The sequence below is a fragment of the Catharus ustulatus genome, chromosome 1, assembly GCF_009819885.2.
Source record: "Catharus ustulatus isolate bCatUst1 chromosome 1, bCatUst1.pri.v2, whole genome shotgun sequence".
Classification (NCBI taxonomy): Eukaryota; Metazoa; Chordata; class Aves; order Passeriformes; family Turdidae; genus Catharus; species Catharus ustulatus.
The window spans coordinates 165,351,979-165,378,432 of NC_046221.1; the positions used below are offsets into that span (position 1 = coordinate 165,351,979).

A 26,454-nucleotide genomic window follows, 5' to 3' on the forward strand; every position below is an offset into this window, starting at 1 on the left:
ACCCTCGCGGTCCCCTCGGTGGCCGCAGGGGCGGGGGAGCCGAGCCCCGAGCCAGCCCGGCGCCAGGGCGGCACGGCAGCGGGGTGGGACCAGCACGGCCGGGCTAAAAGTAACTGCGGAGTGCCAGAAAAAGCAAAAAAAATAAAACATGGAAGGAGCCAGAGACTTCCCAGCGGAATGAAAACATCTGCGGGGCGCTGGGGGGGGGGATGCCCGGGGCTCGGCCAGGGGGTCCCGCGGGGGTCGGGCAGTGGAGCGGGGACAACCGGCGGGGCTGCGGGGGCGAGCGGAGGGCACGGACACCGGGGGGCCCCGGGGGCGGTGCGGGGGGTGCCGGTGATCCCGGGGCTGCCGGGGGGATGCGGAGGCGTTTCGGGTTTTCGGGATTTGGGGCCCCTCCCGGCGGGGCGGGGCGTGCGCGGCCGCACGTCCGGAGCGGGGCGGGACGAGCCCGGGCCGGCCCCGCACGGCACCGGAGAGCGCGGCGGGGCTCGGGGGGTGCGGGGCCGTGCGGTGCCGCTGCGATCCCTGCGGTGAGGCTCGGCTCGGCACGGCTCCGGTTCGGCGCTCCATCGGCTCGGCTCGACGCGATTCACAGCGGCTCGGCTCGGATCGGATCGGATCAAAGCGGATCGGGTCGGACTAGAGCTCGGCACAGCTCGGCTCGGCACAGCCCGGCTCGGCACAGCCCGGCTCGGCACAGCCCGGCTCGGCACAGCCCGGTCGCGGCCGGGATGGCGGTGCCGGAGCCGGACGCGCGGCTGGCGCAGGAGAAGGAGGAGGAGAGCGAGGAGGAGAGCGAGGTGCTGGAGGAGAGTCCGTGCGGCCGCTGGCAGAAGCGCCGCGAGCAGGTGGGACGGGAAGGCGGCAGGGCGGCCATGGGAGCGGGGATGGGGCTGCGGGGATCGGGGATGGGGCTGCGGGATCGGGGATGGGGCTGCGGGAACCGGGGATGGGGCTGCGGGAACCGGGGATGGGGCTGCGGGGATCGGGGATGGAGCTGCGGGGATCGAGGATGAGGCTGCGGGGATCGGGGATCGGGGATGGGGACGCGGCCGCCGGGCCCTGCGGAGCCCCGGGCCGTGCAGGCGCGACCCTCGCCCATCGCGGAGCCCCCGAGCACGGGATGCCCGGGGCACGGCGATGGCCGCGGCCGGGGGGCGATGCACGGAGCGGCTCCGCGGGGAGCGAGTCCCCGGGGCCGGGGAGCCGGGCTCGGTCATGCCCCGGGCCGGGGTAGCGGTGTGGAAAACCGAGCTCGCTCGGTCTCGGTGCTCTATGCCCGTGGGGAAAGCCGAGCTCGCCGGGTCTCGATGTTTTGTGTGTGTGGAAAGCCGAGCTCGCCCGGTCTCGGTGTTTTTTGTGTGTGGAAAGCCGAGCTCGCCTGCTCTCGGTGTTTTTGTGTGTGTGGAAAGCCGACCTCACCCGATCTCGGTGCGGGGAGCCCAGTGCGGGCTTGTTGTGCCCAGGTGTGTGGGGCTGCGATGCCCGTGGGGCTCCCGTGCCCGTGGGGCCGGACCGGGGCTGCTGGAGGCTCCCGGAGGGTTTTGCTGCTCTGGGTTCCTGAGCTGTGCCCGGTGACAGTGACAGAGGTCACAGAACGGTGACTCCGGAGCTCCTGTGGGAACTGGGATGTGCTGGGTCGGTGATGGGGAGTCGGGGCTGCCCTCACAGCCCACGCCAGGCTGGAGAGCCCCGTTCCCCCTCCCCAGGAAAGGGGGTCACAGGGCTGGAATCCCATTCCTGCTCCCCAGAAAAGGGGTCACAGGGTTGGAGCCCCGTTCCCCCTCCCCAGAAGAGGAGCTTTGTTCACCAGCTCATCTTCCTACACCATGAGCGCCGTGTCCCCAGAGCTGGGGCTGGAGTCCCCCTGGCTCTGTCAGGGCCCCCAGGAGCCGGGACCGGGGGGTGGCTCCGGCCCCTGAGGGGAGCAGGCCCGTGCAGAGTGTTTGTCTGGCCCTTATCTCCCCTCTCCCCGTTCAGACCCGGCCCCAGCGCTCAGCTGTGCAGCTCTCAGGCTGGGCTTTGCTGAGATCTTGATAAGCTGCTCCTGGCTGATAACGCTGCTCCTGCCCTTCTGTCCCAGGTGCTTCCACACCCACACATCCCCTTCCCCCCGCTGCTGCCCCCTCCCCTCTCTGGCAGACCCCTGACCCACACCTAACCCTGATCCTCGTGAGCAGGGGGGAGCTGGAGCACGTTCAGAGACAGGAATGGAGGTGGGAAGGGGCTGGAGAATTCCTGGGGGAGCTGGGAAGAGGCTGGAGAATTCCTGAGAGAGCTGAGAAAGGGGCTGGAGAAATCCTGAGGGAGCTGGGAAAGGGGCTGGAGAATTCCTGAGGGAAATGGGAAAGGGACTGGAGAATTCCTGAGAGAGCTGGGAAAGGGTTTGGAGAATTCCTGAGGGAAATGGGAAGGGTTTGGAGAATCCCTGAGGGAGCTGGGAATTCCTGAGGGAGCTGGGAAGGGGCTCAGCCTCAGCTCTGGAGGATCCAGAGGGATTTTTTTTTTCACTCTATGGAATTTCCTGACAGGAAGGGACACCGGGGGGGATTTGGGATCTGCTCAGGGAGCAGGGACAGGAGCAGAGGGACCAGCTCAGGCTGGGCAGGGGGGCTCAGGAGGGATCTTCTGACAATTCCTCTGTCTGTTCTGGGGCCCAGCCGAGTTCAGGATGGGGATCCAGCGCTGGTTTGGGCAGGAGCTCCCTGGAGCTGCTGCTGTGCCTGGATGGCATGGGGGGGTTCATCCTCGTGTGGGGCAGAACTGGGGACCCTCAGTGCCACCCCCAGAGCCGTGCCATCCCCCCTGTGCCATCCCCACACCTGTGCTTTGTGTCTCTCCCAATCCACGGGGATTCTCCAGCTGGAGCTCTGGGAAGGGTGGACTCGGCCGTTCCCAGTTTGGCTGGGCCAAATTTTTGTTTTTTGAGCTCTTTGTCCAAACTCCAGGTGCTTCAGGAATTTTGGTTTTTGAGCTCTTTGTCCAAACTCCCGGTGCTTCAGGAATTTTTGGTTTTTGGGCTCTTTGTCCAAGCCTGGAGCTCCAGGGGAGCGTGGGCAGGGGTCGGGGGGGCTCAGGCTGCAGAAAGGGGGGGTCAGGGGTTCCTCCCACCCTGCACAGCTCAGAAAGAGGGGATGCAGCTGGGTGGGCTCAGGCTCTGCTCCCCAGGACCAGCCACGGGACAAGGGCAGGCAGCCTTGGGTCATGGGTGGGATTTTGGGAAAGTTCCTGCTGGGAAGGTGCCCAGAGCAGGGCTGGAGCCCTCCCAGGGGGATTTAACATCCCTGTGGCTGTGCCGTGGGGACACGGCTGGGTGGTGACCTGGGACAGGATGGGCTCAGCGGGCTCAGAGGCTTTTCCAGCCCAAACCTTTCCCAGTTCCGTGTTCTGCAGACTGGAAGGTGATATATTGAATTTAATTAACGGTGTGGACACGAGGGCTGCAGCTCGTTTTCACACACAGGGCAGTGCAGGAATGACCTCCCTTCCCCTTCTACCTGTGTGTGACCCTTTAAATGCCCATTTACCCCTGTGTGTGACCCTTTAAATGCCCATTTACCCCTATTTGTGACCCTTTAAATGCCTATTTACCGTTTGTGACCCTTTTCATGCCTTGGGTTTGGGATCACTCTGGTTTATCCCTGTTTGGTTTGGGGTCCCCTCCACTCCAGTTCATCCCTGTTAAATTTGGGTTCCCCTCCACTCCAGTTCATCCCTGTTTGGGGTCCCAGCCCCTCTTTCTGCCCAGGAATGGGGGCTGTGACCAGCTGGTGTTTGCTGCTCTCCGTGATCCCATCACATCCACTGTGACATTCCTGGCTCCAGGTGTGATTTCCACACCCACCCCCTCCTGTCAGCTCTGCCCTGTGGGATGGATCCCTGTGGGAATGCTCTGGATGCTGGGAGCTCTGGGGTCCTTCCCTTGGGATGGGAGCAGGATTGGGGTGAGGGTGGCTCAGCAGTGCTTTAGGACAGAACTTTGGAGCTGTTCCTGTGATTTATTCCCTCGTGTGACCCTGCCCTTGTCCCTTGCTCGTGACTCTGCTGCTGCTCCTGGTGTGGGATTGGCTTTGGAGCTCGCTCAGGGAAGGGATGGGGCACCCAGAGGGAGCTGGGGAGGGGAACCTTGGGCACCAGCACAAACACGGGGTGGGGAATGGCTGGAGAGAACCCCTGGGCAAGGCTGGACATGCCCCAGACCCCTCTGGGGTGCTCTGGGACCCCAACCCTGCCGTGCTGGGCTGATCCCCCGTGGGGATTTTGCCCCTGGGCTCAGGTGAGGCCCCTCCTGTGGAGCTGCCCCAGCCCTGGGCTCACAGCACGAGGAGCTGGAGAGAATCCAGAGGAGCCCTGGAGCTGCTGCAGGGCTGGAGCCCCTCTGGAGCCGGGCTGGGAGAGCTGGGGGTGACACCTGGACAGGAGGAGCTCCGGGGAGAGCTCAGAGCCCTGCCACGGCCTGGAGGGGCTCCAGGAGAGCTGCAGAAGGATTTGGGATAAAGGATGGAGGGACAGGACACAGGGAATGGCTCCCAGCACCCGAGGGCAGGGCTGGATGGGATCTTGGGCAGGAATTGTTCCCTGGCAGGGTGGGGATGGAATTCCCAGAGCAGCTGTGGATCCCTGGAATGTCCCAGGCCAGGCTGGACACTGGGGCAGTGGAAGTGTCCCAGGGTGGCACTGGGGGTCCTGCAGACCCCACCCACGCCCCCCAACTCTCACTCTGAGCCTTAACTCACCCAGCAGGCGGAGAGGAGACAGAAACAACATCACAAACACACAGAGCAGACGCTGAAGCAGCGTTTAAGGAAAACCAGGGGATGGCAAAAAGCCAGCAGCAGGGGGAGGTTTTGGGGTGCTGCTGTGGGTTCCCACAGATCAGCAGTGGAAAACAAGCCCTGGAGAAGCAGTGCAGGCTCAGGAATCCCAGAGGTGCCGGGGTTCCCATTTTTAGGCATCCGTGAGGTCGCGGTTGGCAGCGGCATCGCCGGTTCCGAGCTGGATGATTTGGGAAGGCTCCAACTATGCAATATCTGCCACGGGGTTATTTTTATTTTAAAAAGCTGCTTTGTTGCCAGCCGTGCCCAGGAGTGTGAGGAGCTTTTCCAGCACTGGAGGACTTGGCTCCTTCTTTTCCTGCCGTCCCTCCTGTCCCTGCCCCCTTCGGGGTGGACTTTGCAGGGTGACTCTGCCGAGCTCAGCTGATCTCGCAGACTTTTGGGTTAATATTCAAGAATTTAGGATGATAGCCAAGAATTTAGGGTTAATAGCCAAGAATCTTGGCTAATATCCAAGGCTTTAGGGTTAATGGCCAAGAATTTAGGGTTAATGTGCAACGCTGTAGGACAGCGAAGGCTTCACCCTGCCCGTGCTCTGAGCAGGGTTTGGGGTTTGTGGTTAAGGATAAACCAGAGGGAAACGGGATTCTATGGAAAACTCTGACGGATAAACGCTGCTTGCAGCACACAGCGCACTTCTGTCCCAGCACGTGCTCGGGGGTCTGCCAAGGACCGAGCCTGGGCTGAGCTGAGCCGGGCTCGGAGCCCTCCCGGGCCGGGCTGAGCCGGGCTCGGAGCCCTCCCGGGCCGGGCTGAGCCGAGCTCGGAGCCCTCCCGGGCCGGGCTGAGCCGGGCTCGGAGCCCTCCCGGGCTGTCCGGGGCTGGGGCCGCTCTCCCCGTGCCACGTTCTGCATTTCACCGAGCCCTTAATCCTCGGGGATCTCACCCGGCCACAACAATCCCCAGCCTTGTTCTGGCTGCTGGGGAGGGGGCTGACGTCAGCCCGCGCTGCGGCTTCAGTGCAGGAGCTCGGGTTTTTCATGCAGGAACACGCTCCTCTGTCCCATCCGTATCCTGTGAGGAATGCCTGAGTGCAGCTCCTTTATCCCATCTGTATTCTGTGAGGAATTCCTGGTTCCAGTTCCTTTATCCTGCTCAGAATTCCTGGCTCCAGCTCCTTTAGCTCATCGTGCGCAGAATTCCTGGCTCCAGCTCCTTTATCCCATCCCTGCTGAGCTCAGAATTCTTGGCTCCAGCTCCTTTATCCTGCTCAGAATTCCTGGCTCCAGCTCCTTTATCCCATCCCCATCCTGCCCAGAATTCCTGGCTCCAGCTCCTTTATCCCATCCCCATCCTGCTCAGAATTTCTGGTTCCGTCTCCTTTATCCTGCTCAGAATTCCTGGCTCCAGCCCCTTTATCCTGCTCAGAATTCCTGGCTCCGTCTCCTTTATCCTGCTCAGAATTCCTGGCTCCAGCTCCTTTTTCCTGCTCAGAATTCCTGGCTCCAGCCCCTTTATCCTGCTCAGAATTCCTGGTTCCAGCTCCTTTATCCCATCCCCATCCTGCTCAGAATTCCTGGCTCCAACCTCTTTATCCCATCCCTGCTGAGCTCAGAATTCCTGGCTCCATCTCCTTTATCCTGCTCAGAATTCCTGGCTCCAGCCCCTTTATCCTGCTCAGAATTCCTGGTTCCATCTCCTTTATCCTGCTCAGAATTCCTGGCTCCAGCTCCTTTATCCTGCTCAGAATTCCTGGCTCCAGCTCCTTTATCCTGCTCAGAATTCCTGGCTCCAGCTCTTTTATCCCATCCTGCTCAGAATTCCTGGTTTCATCTCCTTTATCCCATCCCTGCTGTGCACAGGAATTCCTGGTTGCATCTCCTTTATCCTGCTCAGAATTCCTGGCTCCAGCTCCTTTATCCTGCTCAGAATTCCTGGCTCCATCTCCTTTATCCTGCCCAGAATTCCTGGCTCCAGCTCCTTTATCCTGCTCAGAATTCCTGGTTCCAGCCCATTTATCCTGCTCAGGATTCCTGGCTCCAGCCCATTTATCCTGCTCAGAATTCCTGGCTCCAGCCCCTTTATCCTGCTCAGAATTCCTGGCTCCAGCCCCTTTATCCTTCTCAGAATTCCTGGCTCCCGCCTGCTTTTCCCTGCCTGCTCCGAGGCTGTCCCCGTGTCCTGGCTCCTCCATTTCCCGATCAGTTTTGTCTCCTCGGCTCCCAGCCCGTTCCCTCTGTGCTCCCCGCTCCCAAATTGCAATTCCTGCCCTTTGCCGTGCGTTCTTCCCTTTCCTGCCTTTATCCCGGCTGTTTGGTGCCTTTCCCTCGCTCTCCCCAGGGATGGTTTTGTTGGACACAGCCGAGTGCTGCAGCCGGAGCCCCCCCGGTGCCCCCGGGCTCCTTCCTGCGCTGTAACCGGAGCCTGCCGCGGTCCCGGCGGGTTTTGTGTTCCAGGGCTGGGGCTGGGGAGTCCCGGGCTGGGTTTGGGGATGGATGGGGCTGCTGGAATGCTCAGGGAGCTCTGAGCGCTGAACACTCCTGCAGGGACAGCACCTCGGCATTCCTGGGGTGTCCCGGGCTGGGTTTGAGGATGGATGGGGCTGCTGGAATGCGGGGGGAGCTCTGAGCGCCGGGCACTCCTGCACACGGTCACCGAGGGGTCCCTCGGCATTCCTGGGGTGTCCCGGGCTGTGTTTGGGGATGGATGGGGCTGCTGGAATGCGGGGGGAGCTCTGAGCGCTGGGCACTCCTGCAGGGATGGCACCCGGGTCACCCTCGGCATTCCTGGGGCTGCTCAGCTGGCGGCACAGCTGGTTTCAGGGCAAAAACACGGAAATGAGAAATTCCTGTGGGCTGGGCTGGTTCTGCTGGCGCTGATCCTGCGGGGCTGGGATGGGATGGGCACAGGGTGACCGTGTTTTGTGTCACCTCCTGGGGCTGGGTGACCCGGGTTTGTGTCCCCTCCCCAGGTTTCTGTCACCTCCTGGGGCTGGGTGACCCCGGGCTTGTGTCCCCAGGTTTGTGTCACCCCCCAGGGCAGTGCTGGGTGACCCCAGGTTTGTGTCCCCCTCAGGACTGTGTCCCCCCAGGGTGGTGCTGGATGACCTCAGGTTTGTGTCACCCCCCCGGGCTTGTGTCACCCCCCTGGGTTTGTGTCCCCCCCGTGCCCTGCAGACCCTGGGGCACACACACACTCCCTCCAGGCTCCCTGCAGGCCGTGCTGGGCTCGGTTTCTCCCAGGAAATCCCGGTCCTGGCACTGCCCCGTGCGGGATCTCCCCGGGCTCTGCTCTGGGCAGTGGAAAAATCCCAAACCCAAACCCTGCTCTGCCCCTTCCTGCCGGAGAACAGCGGGGACAGCGAGAACAGCGGGCACAGTGTGCGCTGGCCACGGGGGAGGGTGGCGTGGGCACGGGGGGAGCAGGAACTGATAGCCCATCTAGCCATGGGCACGGGGGAGCAGGGACTGCCAGCCCTGCCAGCCGTGGGCAGGGGCAAGTGTCCAGCAGTGTTCCCGAGGAGCCCTGAGCAAGATCCTGCTCTGGATCCCTGCTTGAGATCTGCTCAGGGTTCCTGCTCAGGGTCCCTGCCCAAGATCTGCTCGGGATCTGCTCAGGATCCCTGCTAGAGATCTGCTCCAGATCCCTGCTCAGGATCCTGCTGGGATCTCACAGCCCCCTGTGCTGCTGGGGCTGCCAGGCAGGAATCTCCTGGGAATGGACGGTGGTTTCCAGGGAGCAGTGCTGGATATTGGATGTAGGATTTGGGGGAGGAATTCCTCCCTGGGACGGTGCTGAGGTGTTGCAGTGGAATTCTCAGAGCAGCTGTGGCTGCCCCTGGAGCCCTGGCAGCGCCCAAGGCCAGGCTGGATGTTGGGATTGGAGCAGCCTGGGGCGGTGGGACATGTCCCTGCCATGGCAGGGATGAAATCAGGGAGCTTTGAGGTGCCATCCTGGGATTCTGGGGCAGGGAGAGTTCCTGGAGCGGGGCTGGGTGCCCTGGTGGGGCAGGTCTGGCACTGCCCATCCCTCTGGTTCTGTTCCCTGCCAGGTCCAGAGCACAGCCACACTCTGGGGGGATTTCCTGGATTTCCCTGCTGCTTTCTGCCCCAGCTCTGCTCCAGGATGGAACTGTCCCCAGTGCCTGTCTGGGGCTGAGCCAGGGGCAGAGCTCACCCTGTGCCCCCTGCCCTCAGCTGTGGGGCAGGGGGCTGAGTTAGAGCTGAGCCCAAGGCTTTAGGACAGGCTCAAATGCCTCAGTGGAATCAAACATTTCCGTGCCGTGCGTTCCCCTTGTGTAACAGGATGGCAGGGACAGAACAGGTTTGTCTGGCACCGCGGATTCCTGGCACCGCCACAGGGCTGAGCCCTGCCCTGTGCCCCTGGCTGTCCCCTGGGTGTCCCCTGGCTGTCCCCTGGCTGTCCCCAGCACAGAGACGGGGGGCTCTGTCACTGCTGCAGGTTCCAGTGCTCCTGGCTGTCCCCTGGCTGTCCCCTGGCTGTCCGCTGGCTGTCCCCAGCCCTGGGGACAGCTGTGCCAGCTCAGGGACAAGGGGCTCTGTCACTGCTGCAGGTTCCAGTGCCCTCTCTGGGTGTCCCCTAGCTGTCCCCAGCCCTGGGGACAGGGGGCTCTGTCACTGCTGCAGGTTCCAGTGCCCTCTCTGGGGACACGGGCACTGCAGGTGGCCCTGCGGTGTTGAGTGGGGCCGGCGCTGGGAGCCTGGAGCTGTCCCCAGCTCGGGACAGGGGGTGTGGCAGTGGGACAGCCCCTCACCCACAGCTGGGGACACGGGGGTCGGTGACCCCTCACCCCCGGGGCCTGCCCGTGCTGCCACTCCCCGGCCCTGAACCTTGGGGACCTGCAGGACACGGCTCAGGTGTCCCTGACTGGGCCTCAGCCCTCTCCGCTCGTTTTTTTTCCTTTTCCGTGTTTTCTGAAGCGATTTCTGTGTTGCAACAGCCGCCCCTGCCCTGCCTGGGGCCACAGCCGGGGACAGAGGGGCACAGCTCGATCAGGGCTGGGGGGACACAGGGCTTGGGGGACACGGGGTTTGAGGGACATGAGGTTTAGGGGGACACGGGGTTTGGAAGGACATGAGGTTTAGGGGGACATGGGGTTTTGGGGGCACAGGTGGCCCAGTGCCAGCAGCCCCCACGGGGTGTCACCGTGCCCAGCACTCCCTGATCCCGTGTCCCACAGGAGCTGGGGACAGTGACAGTGTCCCTGTTCCTGTCCTCCAACTCACATTGTCCCTGTCCCCAGCTCCCAGTGACACTGTGACAGTGTCCATGTCCCCCAGGGACGCTGGATGGCCACTTCAGGCTGGCATTTGCCCCGCTGAGGTTTTCCAGGCATGCCGTGCTCACTGCCCAGCCCTGCGCTCCCCCAAATTCGGGCTCAGGGTCACCCCGAATGTCACGGTGGCACCAAGGGCTGAAATCCTCGGTGCCCGCAGGGGGTGGGGGCTCACGGGGTGCTCTGGGTGGGCAGGGGATGCTCCCCCCTTCCAGGGCAGCACGGCCTCCTCTCCCTGGGACCCCCAGCCCCATCCCCCAGCCAAGCCCCGAGCCCTTCCCGGGCCTGGCTCAGCCCTCGCTGCCGAGAAAAGCCCAGAAGAGAGTGATTGATTGGAAGCTGCAACCCGAGCTTTGGGAAAGCGGCCTGGCCCCAGTGCTGGCTGCAGGCCCGGCCCAGAGCTCAGGGCCCAGCGGAGCCTCCCCTGGCCCAGCTGGAGCATCCCCGGCCCGGCTGGAGCATCCCTGGCCCCAGTGCTGGCTGCAGGCCCGGCCCAGAGCTCAGGGCCCAGTGCAGCCTCCCCCGGCCCGGCTGGAGCATCCCCGGCCCCAGCACTGGCTTCGGGCCCGGCTTAGGGCCCAGCAGAGCCTCCCCTGGCCCAGCTGCAGCGGCCTCGGTGCCGCGTGGGGCTCAGTGGGCAGTGTCCGGAGCTGCCGGGAATGCGGGATAACCTGGGGATAAAGCATGGGAAATAACGGGGGATAAACCACGGGAGATAAACCACGGGAGATAGACAATGGGAAATAATGGGGGATAAACCACAGGGGATATATCACAGGAAATAACGGGGGATAAACCTGGGGATATAATACGGCGATAAAGCACGGGAAATAACAGGGGATAAACCATGGAGGAGAGACCATGGGGGGATAAACTGCAGGGGATAAACCACTGGAGATAAACCACGGGAGACAAACCACAGGGGATAAACCACGGGGGGCGTAAAACACGGGGGGATAAACCACAGGAGATCAGCCATGAGAGATAAAACACGTGTGATAAACCGTGGGTGATAAAGCACAGAGACCTGTGCTGCTGCCTTTTGTCCCAGTCAGGCTGTGCGGAAACTGCCGCGTTTATTTATTTATGGAGGCTGGGCCGGGGCTGGGAGCGGGAGCAGCTGCTGGAGATCAGCTTTGTTCTCGCCCAGCACAAGACAGAGCACGTTCGTGTCCGCGCCGAGCGGGGAGGGTTCCTTCCCGTCACGTTCCAGAGCCTCCCGGGTCCTGGCAGAGCCACTGCCTGAGCCTTGAGCACTCCCATGGCCTCAGGCTCACAGAGCAGCTTCAGGCTCCTGCTGAGCCAGGACCAGACGGGCTCTAAGGCCCCTCCAGCCCAAAGGGTTGTGAGTCCAAAATGATTCTGTGATCCCCACTCTGGCTATGGGATCGCTGGGGTCACTGGGATCATTGTGTCGCTGGGATCAGTGGGATTCCTGGCATCACTGGGATTACTGGGATCTTTGGGATCATTAGGATCATTAAGATTCCTGGGATCCTTAGGATCACTGGGATCCCTGGGATCCCTGGGGTCATTAGGATTACTGGAATCACTGGGATTCCTGGGATCCCTGGGGTCATTAGGATTACTGGAATCACTGGGATCCCTGGGATCCCTGGGGTCATTAGGATTACTGGAATCACTGGGATTCCTGGGATCCCTGGGGTCATTAGGATTACTGGAATCACTGGGATCCCTGGGATCCCTGGGGTCATTAGGATTACTGGAATCACTGGGATTCCTGGGATCCCTGGGGTCATTAGGATTACTGGAATCACTGGGACCACTGGGATCATTGGGTTGCTAGGATCATTGGTCACTGGGATAATTAGGATCACCAGGATCCCTGGCATCCCTGGGATCACTGGGATCATTAGGATCATTAAGATCACTGGGATAATTAGGATCATTGGGATCATTAGGATCGCCGAGATCCCTGTGAGGGCTGTGGCCCAGCCCCTCGACGGCCGTGCTGGGCTTTGTTTGGAGCCTGTGCCAGGCAGCAGCAGGAACAGAGGTGCTTTGTGTGGCTGCAGCCTGAGCTGGGCCCAGAACTGCCTGGGCGTGCCTGGCTGATGAGCTGGGGGTGCTGAGCACCCACGGCTACCCTGAGCCCTGCAGGGACCAGTGGTGGCAGCAGGATGAGCCCTGAACCCAGGCAGGGGGATAACCCCAGCACTGGGATGAATCTCCGGATGGGATGAGCTCCAGCAGTGGGATGAGCCCCAAACCCAGACAGTGGGATGAGCCCCAAGAGTGGGATGAGCCCCAAGCCCTGGCAGTGGGGTGAGGACAGGTCTGTGGGGCGCAGGGCAGGTCTGTGGGGTACAGGGCAGGTCAGTGGGGTACAGGACAGGTCTGTGGGGCACAGGACAGGTCTGTGTGGGGCACAGGACAGGTCTGTGTGACACAGGACAGGTCTGTGGGGTGCAGGGCAGGTCTGTGGGGTGCAGGACAGGTCTGTGTGGCACAGGACAGGTCTGTGGCGTGCAGGGCAGGTCTGTGGCGTGCAGGGCAGGTGTGTGGGGCGCAGGGCAGGTCTGTGGCGTGCAGGGCAGGTCTGTGGCGTGCAGGGCAGGTGTGTGGGGCGCAGGGCAGGTCTGTGGGGCACAGGACAGGTCTGTGGGGTGCAGGGCAGGTCTGTGGGGCACAGGACAGGTCTGTGGGGTGCAAGACAGGTCTGTGGGGTGCAGGACAGGTCTGTGGGGCGCAGGGCAGGTCTGTGGGGTGCAAGACAGGTCTGTGGGGTGCAGGGCAGGTCTGTGGGGTGCAAGACAGGTCTGTGGGGTGCAGGACAGGTCTGTGGAGCACAGGGCAGGTCAGTGGGGTACAGGGCAGGTCTGTGGGGTACAGGACAGGTCTGTGGGGTGCAGGACAGGTCTGTGGGGCACAGCCAGGTCCCACCTGTGCAGGTGTGGGGCAGTGTCACAGCATTGAGAAGCTATGGCCAGTTCAGGCTGCTCAGGGACCTTGATTCCAAAAAACCTTTTTGGATTTATTTTTATTTTTGGTAAGACAGCGCCGCGTGGCCGTGGCAGGGAGTGCTGTGGGAGCACGGGGACTCTGCTGTGCTGGGCAGGAGTCGGGTTTCAGGCTGTGCATTTGTTATTTTCTGTTTATTTATTTATGCACCGGCTCTGGAAGTGTCGGTGGCGATCATTCACGGTGTGGCTGTGCTGTGTGGTGCCTCTCAGAGCCCTGGGCTGGTGTGCCAGGGGCTCCCTGAGTTCCCAGAAATGCTGGAAGTGGCTCTGGGGATGAATCAGTGAGGCCTGGCACATCGGGCCGGACGTTCCTGTGCCAGAGACAAAACACAAACGGGATTTTTGGGTGAGTTTTCAGTACCAGCCTGCCCTGAGCTCTCCCTGCTGCCTCCCTGTGCCCAGGTGAACCAGGGGAACATGCCCGGCATCCAGAGCACCTTCCTGGCCATGGACACGGAGGAGGGCGTGGAGGTGGTGTGGAACGAGCTGCTCTTCACCGACAAGAAAGCTTTCAAGGCCCACGAGGTGGGGCTGAGCCCCAGACCCTGCTGGGGGCAGGACAGGCCCCTGACCCCTGGCCCTGACCCCAGAACTGACCCCTGGCACTGACCCAAGCACTGACCCCAACACTGACCCCTGGCATTGACCCCAGCACTGACCCCTGACCCTGACCTCAGCACTGACCCCTGGCACTGACCCCTGATCCCAGCACTGACCACAGCACTGACCCCAGAACTGAGCCCAGCACTGACCCCAGGACCCCTGATCCCAGCACTGACCCCTGATCCCAGCACTGACCCCAGCACTGACCCCTGGCTCTGCCCCCCTGGCACACCCCACACCCTCACCTGTCCTGCCCCACCCATCCCACCCCCTCACCTGTGCCCCCTGTGCCCCCAGGAGAAGATCAAGACCATGTTTGAGCAGCTGGTGCTGGTGGATCACCCCAACATTGTGAAGCTGCACAAGTACTGGCTGGACGTGAAGGACAGCAAGGCTCGGGTAGGAGGGGAGGGGAGGGGACCCCAGCTCTGATCCTCACCTGCTCCTCATCCTCCTCCTCCTCCTCCTCACCCTCCGTTCCCCACCTGGAGCTGAGCTCAGCCCTGTCCCCTGTGCCTTGTTTCAGCCCTGTCCCCTGTGCCCTTGTCTCAGCCCTGTCCCCTGTCCCCTGAGCTCAGCCCTCTCCCCTGTCCCCTCTCCCCTGTCCCCAGTCTCAGCCCTGTCCCCTGAGCTCAGCCCTGTCCCCTGCAGGTGATCTTCATCACCGAGTACGTGTCCTCGGGCAGCCTCAAGCAGTTCCTGAAGAAAACCAAGAAGAACCACAAGGCCATGAACGCCCGGGTGAGTTCTGGGGTCCCTGGACAGGTGTGTCCCCCCAGGGATGTCCCTGGCCCAAGTGGGGGTCTCTGGGGTCCTCCAGGGCACAGCAGGGGGGTTCCCTGAGTCACATTGGCCCAAACTGGGTCACATTGGCCCCAGGGTGGGTGGCACTGGCTCAGGTGCTCCCAGTGTCCTGCAAAGGCCAGGGCTGGCACCTAGGGACATGGGACAACCACCACCTGTCCCTGCCCAGGGCTGGCACCTGGGGACAAGGGACCTGCTCAGGGCTGGTGTGAGGGACCTGTGGGAGGATCCAGTGCCACCCCTGCGGTGGCAGGGCCACCTCCCACTGTCCCAGGCTGCTCCAGCCCCAATGTCCAGCCTGGCCTGGACACTGTGGGGGACAGCCCTGAGCCCCAGCTGGGCACAGGGGATGTCCCTGTCCCTTCTCTGTCCCTTCCCTGTCCTTGGGAGGGATGGGAAGCCCTGGCCTGGCGTGGGTCAGTCCTGGCTGATGAAATTTTGTCCCTGTCCTGTCCCTGCTGTCCCTGCTCTGTCCCTGCTATCCCTGCTCTGTCCTGTCCCTGTCCTGTCCCTGCTGTCCCTGCTCTGTCCCTGCTGTCCCCAGGCCTGGAAGCGCTGGTGCACCCAGATCCTCTCGGCTCTCAGGTGAGGCTCCCCTGGCTCCCTGCCCTGTCCTGAGGGGTGCAGGGGGTGGGGGCTGGGGACACCCCCTGTGCCCCCCAATACCCTGAGGGATGTTCAGGACACCCCCTGTGCCCCCCCAGTTTCCTGCACTCCTGTGAGCCCCCCATCATCCACGGCAACCTGACCAGCGACACCATCTTCATCCAGCACAACGGGCTCATCAAGATCGGCTCCGGTGGGGCTGGGGGGGCTCTGGGGGGGCTCTGTGGGGGCTGGGGGGTCTGGGGGGCCTGGGGGGTTCAGGGGGGTCTGGGAGGGTCAGGGGGTTCCGAGGGGTCTGGGGGGCTCAAGGGGGTCTGGGGGGGTTCAAGGGGGTCAGAAGGGTCTGGGAAGTCTGGGGGTTCTGATGGGCTGGGGGGGTCTGGGGGGTTTCAAGGGGGTCACAGGGATCTGGGGGGGTCTGGGGGAGTTTGGGGGGTCTGGGAGGGTGGCAGGGGAAGGGGGCGGGGTCATGCCAGGATCTCGGCCAGGCACGACCCCCAGAACTGTGGGGTCTGATTTTGGGGTGCCGACCGTGGTGTCCCCTGTTCTGTTTTTGGGGTGCCGACCTTGCTGTCCCCTGTTGCGATTTTGGTGTCCCCTGTTCCTGTGCTCCGTCCCCTCCTGCCTGCGGCAGTTTGGCACCGGGTGTTCGCCAGCGGTGAGTGACCATGGGGACACTCCAAACCCCAGAGTGACCATGGGGACACCCCAAACCCCAGAGTGACCGTGGGGACACCCCCAGTGACCGTGGGGACACCCCAAACCCCAGAGTGACCATGGGGACACCCCCAGTGACCGTGGGGACACCCCAAACCCCAGAGTGACCCCATGGGGACACCCCAAACCCCAGAGTGACCCCATAGGGACCCCCAAACCCCAGAGTGACCATGGGGACACCCCAAACCCCCCAGTGACCGTGGGGACATCCCCAGTGACCATGGAGACACCCCAAACCCCAGAGTGACCGTGAGGACACCCAAAGTGACCATGGGGACACCCCAAACCCCAGAGTGACCGTGGGGACACCCCAGTGACCGTGGGGACACCCCAGTGACCATGGGGATAGCCAGCCCAAACTCCCAGTGACCCGGGGGAGACCCCCAGTGACCGTGGGGACACCCCAAACCCCGGAGTGACCCCATGGGGACACCCCAAACCCCAGAGTGACCATGGGGACACCCCCTGACCCCGGCCCCTCCGCAGCGCTCCCGGACGATCTGCGCAGCCCCATCAGGATCGAGCGCGAGGAGCTGCGGAACCTGCACTTCTTCCCGCCGGAGTATGGCCGTGAGTGGGGACAATGGCGACATGGGGACAGCGGGGACAGTGGGGACAGTGGGGAGTGGGAACATGGACAGTGGGGACAGTGGGGACAATGGGGCAATGGGGACAGTGGGGAATGGGAACAGGGAATGGGGACCTGGGGGGGTCCTGCAGGTGAGAGCAGGTGAGGACAGGTGAGGGGATGCCATGGAGTGAGGTCTTCAGGTGAGGTTTCCAGGTGGGGTCTCCAGGTGGGATTTACAGGTGACCTCTCAGGTGACCTCTCAGGTGATCTCGGGTGACCTCTCAGGTGACCCCAGTTGACCCCTCTCACCTGTCCCCGTTGCAGAGCGCGCTGATGGCACGGCCGTGGACATTTTCTCCTTCGGGATGTGCGCGCTGGAGGTGAGGGGGGCACGGAGCGGGAACGGGGGACTGGGACTGTCCAGGGTGTCCCCTGTCCTGGGTGTCCCTGTCCAGGATGTCCCTTGTCCCTGCCCTCTCCTGGGTGTCCCTGGAGGTCCCCAGCTCTGTCCCTGTCCCCCAGATGGCCGTGCTGGAGATCCAGACCAACGGGGACACGCGGGTGTCGGAGGAGGCGATCGCCAGAGCGCGGCACTCGCTGGACGACCCCAACATGAGGGTGAGGAAATCCCGTATGGGGTTACTCCTGGGTGTAAATCCTGAAAGGGGTTACTCCTGGGTGTAAATACCGTACCAAATTACTCCCTGATGTAAATCCTGTCTTGTGTCACACCTGGTGTAAATCCCGTCCTGAGTCACTCCCTGGTGTAAATCCCACCCCGTGTCACTCCCTGGTGTAAATCCCACTCTGTGTCACTCCCTGGTGTAAATCCCACTCTGTGCCACACCTGGGTGTAAATCCCACCCTGTGTCACTCCCTGGTGTAAATCCCACTCTGTGCCACACCTGGGTGTAAATCCCACCCTGTGTCACTCCCTGGTGTAAATCCAACCCCGTGTCACTCCCTGGTGTAAATCCCGTCCCGTGTCACTCCCTGGTGTAAATCCCATCCTGTGTCACTCCCTGGTGTAAATCCCACCCCGTGTCACTCCCTGGTGTAAATCCCGTCCCGTGTCACTCCCTGGTGTAAATCCCATCCTGTGTCACTCCCTGGTGTAAATCCCACCCTGTGTCACTCCCTGGTGTAAATCCCACCCTGTGTCACTCCCTGGTGTAAATCCAACCCCGTGTCACTCCCTGGTGTAAATCCCACCCCGTGTCACTCCCTGGTGTAAATCCCACCCCGTGTCACTCCCTGGTGTAAATCCCACCCTGTGTCACTCCCTGGTGTAAATCTCACCCTGTGTCACTCCCTGGTGTAAATCCCGTCCCGTGTCACTCCCTGGTGTAAATCCCACCCCGTGTCACTCCCTGGTGTAAATCCCGTCCCGTGTCACTCCCTGGTGTAAATCCCGTCCCGTGTCACTCCCTGGTGTAAATCCCACCCTGTGTCACTCCCTGGTGTAAATCCTACCCCGTGTCACTCCTGGGAGCAGTGGGGCCTGTCCTGCTGTCCCCAGCTGTCCCTGCCCTGCCCCAGGAGTTCATCCTGTCCTGCCTGACCCTGAACCCCGACAAGCGCCCCACGGCCAACAGCCTCCTGTTCCACCGCGTGCTCTTCGAGGTGCACTCGCTGAAGCTGCTGGCGGCACATTGCTTCATCAACCACCAGTGTGAGTGTCCCCTGGGGCTGGCAGTGTCACCTGGGGCTGGCACTGTCACCTGGGACAGCTGGGAGTGTCACCTGCAGGGCTGGGAGTGTCACCTGGGGCTGGCACTGTCACCTGCAGGGCTGGCAGTGTCACCTGGGGCTGGCAGGGTCACCTGCGGGGCTGGCAGTGTCCCCTGCAGGGCTGGGAGTGTCACCTGCAGGGCTGGGAGTGTCACCTGGGGACAGCTGGGAGTGTCACCTGGGGAGGGAGTGTCACCTGGGCAGGGCTGGCAGTGTCACCTGCAGGGCTGGCACTGTCACCTGCGGGGCTGGGAGTGTCACCTGCAGGGCTGGGAGTGTCACCTGGGCAGGGCTGGCAGTGTCACCTGGGGAGGGAGTGTCACCTGGGCAGGGCTGGCAGTGTCACCTGCAGGGCTGGGAGTGTCACCTGGGAGGGAGTGTCACCTGCAGGGCTGGGAGTGTCACCTGCGGGGCTGGCACTGTCACCTGCAGGGCTGGCAGTGTCACCTGGGAGGGAGTGTCACCTGGGGACGGCTGGCAGTGTCACCTGCAGGGCTGGGAGTGTCACCTGGGGAGGGACAGCTGGCACTGTCACCTGCAGGGCTGGCAGGGTCACCTGGGCAGGGCTGGCAGTGTCACCTGGGGATGGCTGAGAGTGTCACCTGGGCAGGGCTGGGAGTGTCACCTGGTTACAGCTGGGAGTGTCACCTGGAGAAGGGGAGGGGTCCAGGGACACCTCAGAGCTCCTGCCAGGGCCTGAAGTGATCCAGGAAGGGGCTGGAGAGGGACTGGGGACAAGGATGGAGGGACAGGACACAGGGAATGGCTCCCAGTGCCCGAGGATGGGGTCAGGTGGGGTTTTGGGAAGGAATTCCTGGCTGTGAGGGTGGTGAGGCTCTGGCACAGGGAGCTCAGAGCAGCTGTGGTTGTTTCATCCCTGGAAATGCTCCAGGCCAGGCTGGATGGGGCTGGGAGCAGCCTGGGATTGGGGAAGGAACCCCTGCCATGGCAGGGAGGGCACTGGGTGGGATTTGGGGTCCCAAACATCCCGGGGGACCCTGTGCAGAGCCTGGGGAGGGAGGCAGGGACCCCCAGCCCCTCCCTGGAGCAGGGGCTGCAGGACAGGACCCCCAGCCCCTCCCTGGAGCAGGGGCTGCAGGACAGGACCCCCTGCAGGACCCCAGCCCACCCCCCTGTGCCGTGCCCCAGATCTGATGCCGGAGAACGTGGTGGAAGAGAAGATCAAGGAGCTGGACCTGAACATGGTGATGGCCGAGATCCGCAGGGAGGGGCGGCCCGGGGCGCAGTGGAGGTGAGCAGGGAGGCTCCAGAGCTCCCAGGCTGGAGATCCCGGAGCTGCCCCTCCCCCTGAGCCCTCCTGTGCTGCTCCCCGCCCAGGTACTCCGAGGTTTCCTTCCTGGAGCTCGACAAGTTCCTGGAGGATGTCAGGTGGGTGGGAGCTGCCAGCCCTGCTTGGCTGACGGGAATGGGGGCTGGGAGGGGCTCAGGGAGTCCAGCTGTGCCCAGCTGTGCCCAGCTGTGGGGTCAGGGTGAGCACAGGGAGTGTCCCTGCTGTGCCCCAGGGCTTGGGGACCTCCCCATCCCTGTTCCCATCCCTGTTCCTGCTTCATCCCTGTTCCCATCCCTGTTCCTGTTCCCATCCCTGTTCCTGTTCCCATCCCTGTTCCTGTTCCCATCCCTGTTCCCATCCCTGTTCCATCCCTGTTCCTGTTCCATCCCTGTTCCTGTTCCATCCCTGTTCCCATCCCTGTTCCTGTTCCATCCCTGTTCCTGTTCCATCCCTGTTCCTGTTCCCATCCCTGTTCCCATCCCTGTTCCCATCCCTGTTCCCATCCCTGTTCCCATTCCTGTTCCATCCCTGTTCCCATCCCTGTTCCCATCCCTGTTCCTGTTCCCATCCTTGTTCCATCCCTGCTCCATCCCTGTTCCCTAATCCAGTTCTCCCCATTTCCCAGCACATGGGATAATCCCTTTCCCCATTTCCCAGGAATGGGACAATCCCTTTCCCATTTCCCAGGAATGGGACAATCCCTTTCCCCATTTCCCAGCACATGGGACAATCCCTTCCCCTTTTCCCAGGAATGGGACAATCCCTTTCCCCATTTCCCAGCACATGGAATAATCCCTTTCCCCGTTTCCCAGCACATGGAATAATCCCTTTCCCCATTTCCCAGCACATGGGATTATCCCTTTCCCCATTTCCCAGCACATGGGACAATCCCTTTTCCCAGGAATGGGACAATCCCTCTCCCCGTTTCCCAGCACATGGGACAATCCCATTTCCCAGGAATGGGACAATCCCTCTCCCCAACCCCCAGCACACAGGACAATCCTTTCCCGTTTCCCAGGAACGGGATTTACCCCCTGATGAACTTCGCCGTGTCCCGGCCCCTGGCCCTGCCCCGCGCGCTCTCCCAGCCCCAGGAGGAATCCCAGAAAGCCAAAACTCCCACACCAGAGCCCTTCGACGTGGAGACCAGGAAGGTGAGGCCAGGCCGGGTGGGGACAGCTCCACCTGCGTGCCAAATCCGGCAGGAATTCCAAATAATCCAGCAGGAATTCCAAATAATCCAGCAGGAGTTCCAAATAATCCAGCAGGAATTCCAAACCTGGCAGGAATTCCAAATTCAGGAGGAATGGCAAAGTCAGCAGGAATTAGGAATTCCAAATACAGGAGGGATTAGGAATTCCAAGTTCACCAGGAATTCCAAATTCAGCAGGAATTAGGAATTCCAAATTCAGTGGGAATTCCAAATGCAGGAAGGAATTCCAAATCCAGGACGAATTCCAAATTCTGCAGGCCTTCCAAATTCAGCAGGAAGGAATTCCAAATAATTCAGCAGGAATTCCAAATTCAGGAGGAATTCCAAACCCAGAAGGAATTCCAAATAATTCAGTGGGAATCCCAAACCCTGCAGGAATTAATCCCAAACCCCACAGGAATCCATCCCAAACCCAGCAGGAATTAGAAATCCATCCCAAACCCCACAGGAATCAGGAATCCATCCCAAACCCCGCAGGAATTAGGAATGAATCCCAAACCCCACAGGAATTAGGAATCCATCCCAAACCCAGCAGGAATCAGGAATCAATCCCAAACCCAACAGGAATCAGGAATCCATCCCAGACCCTACCGGAATCAATCCCAAACCCAGCAGGAATTAGGAATCAATCCCAAACCCAACAGGAATCAGGAATCCATCCCAGACCCTACCGGAATCAATCCCAGACCCCACAGGAATTAGGAATGAATCCCAGACCGCACAGGAATTAGGAAGCAATCCCAGACCCAGCAGGAATCAGGAACCCATCCCAAACCCAGCAGGAATTAGGAATCAATCCCAAACCCAGCAGGAATTAGGAATCAATCCCAAACCCAGCAGGAATCAATCCCAAACCCAGCAGGAATTAGGAATGAATCCCAAACCCAGCAGGAATTAGGAATGAATCCCAAACCCCACAGGAATTAGGAATCCATCCCAGACCCCACAGGAATGAATCCCAAACCCAGCAGGAATCAGGAATCAATCCCAAACCTAGCAGGAATCAGGAATCCATCCCAGACCCCACAGGAATCCATCCCAGACCCCACAGGAATGAATCCCAAACCCCACAGGAATCAGGAATCCATGCCAGACCCCACAGGAATTAGGAATCCATCCCAGACCCCGCAGGAATCAGGAATGAATCCCAGACCCAGCAGGAATCAGGAATGAATCCCAAACCCCACAGGAATTAATCCCAAACCCCACAGGAATCAGGATTGAATCCCAGATGCCACAGGATTTAGGAATGAATCCCAGACCCCGCAGGATTTAGGAATGAATCCCAGACCCCGCAGGAATCAGGAATCAATCCCAAACCCATCAGGATTTAGGAATGAATCCCAGACCCCGCAGGAGCTGCGGTCCCTCGGGGCTGACCCCGGCTGCTTTGCAGGTGGTGCAGATGCAGTGCAACATGGAGCTCAACGAGGACAAGAGCCAGTGGCACGTGAGGATCGGGATTGGGAATTGGGAATGGGAATTGTGGAAATGGGAAATGGGATTGGGAAGTGGGGCTGGGAAATGGGAATGGGAAATGGGAAATGGCAATGGGGAATGGCAATGGGGAATGGGAAATGGAGCTGGGAAATGGGAATGGGGGGAATGGGAAATTGGAATGGGAAATGGGAAATGGGAATGGGGGAATTGGGCTGGGAAATGGGAATGGAATGGGGAATGGGAAAGGGGGGAATGGGAAATGGGAATGGGGAATGGGAAATGGAGCTGGGAAATGGGAATGGGGCTGGGCCCGTGGCATGTGAGAATCGGGATGGGATGGGGAAATGGGAATGGGAATGGGGGAATTGGGAATGGGGGAGTTGGGAATGGGATTGGGAATGGGAAATGGGAATGGGGCTGGGAAATGGGAATGGGCCAGTGGCACGTGAGGATTGGGATTGGGAATGGGATGGGAAATGGGATTGGGAATGGGGGAATTGAGAATGGGAAAATGGGAATGGGAAATGGGGCTGGGAAATGGAAATGGGGCTGGGAAATGGGAATGGGGCTGGGAAATGGGAAATGGCAATGGGGAATGGTGCTGGGAAATGGGAAATGGGAAGTGGCAATGGGAAATGGCAATGGGGAATGGGAAATGGAGCTGGGAAATGGGAATGGGGGGAATGGGAAATGGGAATGGGGCTGGGAAATGGGAATGGGCCAGTGGCATGTGAGGATCGGGATTGGGAATGGGGAATTGGGGAATGGGAAATGGGATTGGGAATGGGAAATGGGAATGGGGGAAATGGGAATGGGAAATGGGGCTGGGAAATGAGGAATGGAAAATGGGAATGGGGCTGGGAAATGAGGAATGGGAAAGGGAAATGGAAATGGGCCAGTGGCACATGAGCAATGGGATGGGGATCAGGATCCTGCACTGCACATCCTGCTGGGAATGGGGCTGGGAAATGGGAATGGGGAATGGGAAATGGGGAATGGGAAATGGCAATGGAGAATGGGGAATGGGGAATGGGGAATGGGAATGGGGCTGGGCCAGTGGCACGTGAGCAACGGGATCAGGACCGGGATCCTGCTGGGAATCAGGAAGTGGGGCTGGGGGAATTGGGACTGGAGGAAATGGGATTGGGGAATTGGGATTCAGGAATGGGAAATGGGTCTGGGAGAAATGGGACTCCCACATTCCTGCAGTGCCCAGTGCTCCCAGTTCATCCTAGTGCTCCCAGTTCCAGGGCTGCGATATTCAGGCTCTCTCCTCTCCCCAGTGCTCCCAGTTCATCCCAGTGCTCCCAGTTCCAGGGCTGGGATGTTCAGGCTCTCTCCTCTCCCCAGTGCTCCCAGTTCATCCCAGTGCTCCCAGTTCCAGGGCTGGGATGTTCAGGCTCTCTCCTCTCCCCAGTGCTCCCAGTTCATCCCAGTGCTCCCAGTTCCAGGGCTGGGATGTTCAGGCTCTCTCCTCTCCCCAGTGCTCCCAGTTCATCCCAGTGCTCCCAGTTCCAGGGCTGGGATGTTCAGGCTCTCTCCTCTCCCCACAGCTCACGCTCCTGCTCATCCTGGAGGACAAACTGCACCGGCAGCTCAGCTACGACCTGCTGCCCAGTATGTTCCTGTATTTAATTCCTTTCCCTTTCCCTTCCCTTTCCCTTCCCCAAACCCTTTCCCAACCCCAACCCTTTACAGGCTGCCCAGAGCCGTTTTGGGGCCCTTGTCCCCCCTGTCCCCCTCCCCAGCTCCCCATCCCCTGCTCACCTTCTCCCGTCTCTGCAGCCGACAATTCCCGGGATTTGGCCACAGAGCTGGTGCACTATGGATTCATCCACGAGGTGAGTCCCTGCTGTCCCCAGATCCAGCACAGGGCTGGGAATTCTGCTCCCTGCAGGGAGCTGCCCCCTGTGGCATGCATTAATTAGCTGCACTTCGTTAATTCTGAGTGGGGACACCAGGGGAGGAGGGTGATTCCTCACTTCAGGAGTCACAGAATCATTAATTTTGGAAAAGACCCCCGAGATTATTGAGTGACCAAACGTGTGAGGTCACCCTGATGTCCCAAATGTCACACCCACTGTTTACTGAACTCTGTGCAGGGCTGGACAGGCTTCCCAGGAGGAATTGTCACAAGGTCCCTCCTAAAAACCTCCCCTGGCCCAGCCTGAGCTGTTCCCTCTGCTCCTGTCCCTGTTCCCTGAGCAGATCCCAAATCCCCCCGGTGTCCCCTCCTGTGTGCAGAGCCACAAGGGCCCCCTGAGCCTCCTTTTCTGCAGGCTGAGCCCCTTCCCAGCTCCTGATCCTGTCCTGGGGCTCCTTCCCAGCTCCTGACCCTCTCCTGGGGCTCCTTCCCAGCTCCTGACCCTCTCCAGAGCCTGACCCTCTCCTGGGGCTCCTTCCCAGCTCCTGACCCTCTCCTGGGGCTCCTTCCCAGCTCCTGACCCTCTCCTGGGGCTCCTTCCCAGCTCCTGAGCCTCTCCTGGGGCTCCTTCCCAGCTCCCTGAACCTCTCCTGGGGCTCCTTCCCCATCTCCTGAACCTCTCCTGGGGCTCCTTCCCAGCTCCTGAACTTCTCCAGACCCTTCCCAGCTCCTGACCCTCTCCTGGGGCTCCTTCCCAGCTCCTGACCCTCTCCTGGGGCTCCTTCCCCAGCTCCTGACCCTCTCCTGGGGCTCCTTCCCAGCTCCTGACCCTCTCCTGGGGCTCCTTTCCAGTTCCTGACCCTCTCCTGGGGCTCCTTCCTAGCTCCTGACCCTCTCCAGACCCTTCCCAGCCCCTGAGCCTCTCCTGGGGCTCCTTTCCCCAGCTCTCCCCTCCCCTCCAGCCCCTCCATGTCCTGTTCCTGTGGATCCCAGACCTGCTGCAGCCCAGGAGCAGCTCTGGGCTGGGGCTGGGGGTGCTGGGGGTCCCTGGGGGTGCTGGGGGTCCCTGGGCCAGCCCAGCCAAGGGAGGATTGTCCCCGTGTGCTTTTCAGGATGACTGTGAGAAGCTGGCCACGTTCCTGGAGAGCGCCTTCCACAAGCACCGCTCCCAAGCCCTGTGAGCTCCCAGGGGACACAGGTGCTGCCCTGGGGGGGTCCCAAAGGGCTCCTGAGCCCCCAAAACGCAGCAGGACTCGCCTGGCCGGGCCCTGGGCCCACGGGCACTGCCCAATCCGTGCTCTGGGAAGGCAGGAGCTGCTGCAGGACTCGGCAAACAGCAGGAGCTGCATCCCAGGACGTTGGGAATTGTGGGCCCTGCTCCCAAGGGGGTGTGGGGGACTGGGCAGCACCCCCACAGCCCCTCCCCCCGGGGTTTGGGGAGCTGCTGCAGGAGCCCCACGGGGTCTGTGTCCCTCTGGAGTGATCAGCCTTTCCAAGCTGTTTGTTCCCTCGCTGCCATCCGGACTGGTCCAGCTCCCCCCGTGCCACAGCCTGGATTTCTACAGGTTTGGGGCCAGAGCCCTCACCACGAGCTGGGACTGTGTGAGCTGGACATGAAGGGCTGGAGGAGGAGTCCCAGCAATCCCGACCCATCCCTGCTCCCACACACAGGGATCAGCAGGAATCTCATTCTGTGTCACCCCCAGCTCCTCCTGCAGCCTTCCAAAACCTCAGCCCTTCAGCAGCAAGCCCTGGTGCCTCCCCCCATCCCCCGTGGTGGCTGCAGTGCCAGTCCCTGGCTGGGGATGGGAGGGTTGGCACTGTCACCTCCCCAGGGCTGCCCCGTGCCAGGGACACGCTGAGCTGGACAGAAATGGAAGCAGGAATTGGCAGGAGCTGTGTGGGGCTGCTCCTGCAATGCCAGGAAAAACTGAGCTGAAATCCTGCAGTGCCAGGGAGAACTGAGCTGAAATCCTGCTCCTGCTGTGCCATAGGAAACGGATCTGACATCCTGCTCTGTGCTGTGCCACTGCTGCTCCTGCTGTGCCACAGGAAACTGGCTCTGAAATCCTGCTCCTGCTGTGCCAGGAAAAACAGATCTGGAATCCTGCAGTGCCAGGGAAAAACAGATCTGAAATCCTGCTCTGTGCTGTGCCACTGCTGCTCGTGCTGTGCCAGGCAAAACTGTCTTTGGCATCCTGCTCTGTACCAGTCCTGCTCTGTGCTGTGCCAGGGGAATCCAGCTCTGCCATCCCACTCTGTGCTGTGCTGGTGCTGCTCCTGCTCCTGCTGTGCCAGGGAAAGCTGATCTGAAATCCTGCTCCTGCTGTGCCAGGAAAAACAGATCTGAAATCCTGCTCTGTGCTGTGCCACTGCTGCTCGTGCTGTGCCAGGCAAAACTGCCTTTGGCATCCTGCTGTGTGCTGTGCCATAGGAAACTGGCTCTGACATCCTGCTCTGCGCTGTGCTCCTGCTGCTCCCACTGTGCCAGGGAAAGCTGATCTGAAATCCTGCTCCTGCTGTGCCATAGGAAACTGGCTCTGCCATCCTGCTCTG

General features: G+C 61.3%; 2 protein-coding genes across 2 annotated transcripts in view; both read left to right on the forward strand.

Moving 5' to 3' along the window:
* Positions 1-26,454, forward strand: part of LOC116999522 (NAD(P)(+)--arginine ADP-ribosyltransferase 2-like) — a 703,496-nt gene that overhangs the window by 622,184 nt on the left and 54,858 nt on the right. The gene's annotated exons all lie outside the window — the stretch shown is intronic.
* Positions 560-25,914, forward strand: NRBP2 (nuclear receptor binding protein 2). Its single transcript, XM_033056495.2, has 18 exons — positions 560-851; positions 13,461-13,583; positions 13,959-14,060; positions 14,313-14,402; positions 15,010-15,050; positions 15,170-15,264; positions 15,706-15,729; positions 16,275-16,358; positions 16,684-16,739; positions 16,882-16,977; positions 17,899-18,031; positions 19,240-19,342; positions 19,429-19,479; positions 20,400-20,535; positions 21,991-22,044; positions 23,588-23,651; positions 23,820-23,875; positions 25,011-25,914. Exons 1-18 carry the CDS (start codon positions 735-737, stop codon positions 25,077-25,079), a joined length of 1,494 nt encoding a protein of 497 aa, XP_032912386.1. The 5' UTR covers positions 560-734; the 3' UTR covers positions 25,080-25,914.

What these genes read in the sequence shown, in the direction of transcription:
- NRBP2 (XM_033056495.2), top strand. Translation starts at nt 735, where the DNA reads ATGGCGGTGCCGGAGCCGGACGCGCGGCTGGCGCAGGAGAAGGAGGAG. An exon ending in CTTCCCGCCGGAGTATGGCC is followed by an intron (nt 16,359 to 16,683) that starts GTGAGTGGGGAC and finishes TCCCCGTTGCAG; the next exon opens with AGCGCGCTGATGGCACGGCC. An exon ending in TCGGGATGTGCGCGCTGGAG is followed by an intron (nt 16,740 to 16,881) that starts GTGAGGGGGGCA and finishes CCTGTCCCCCAG; the next exon opens with ATGGCCGTGCTGGAGATCCA.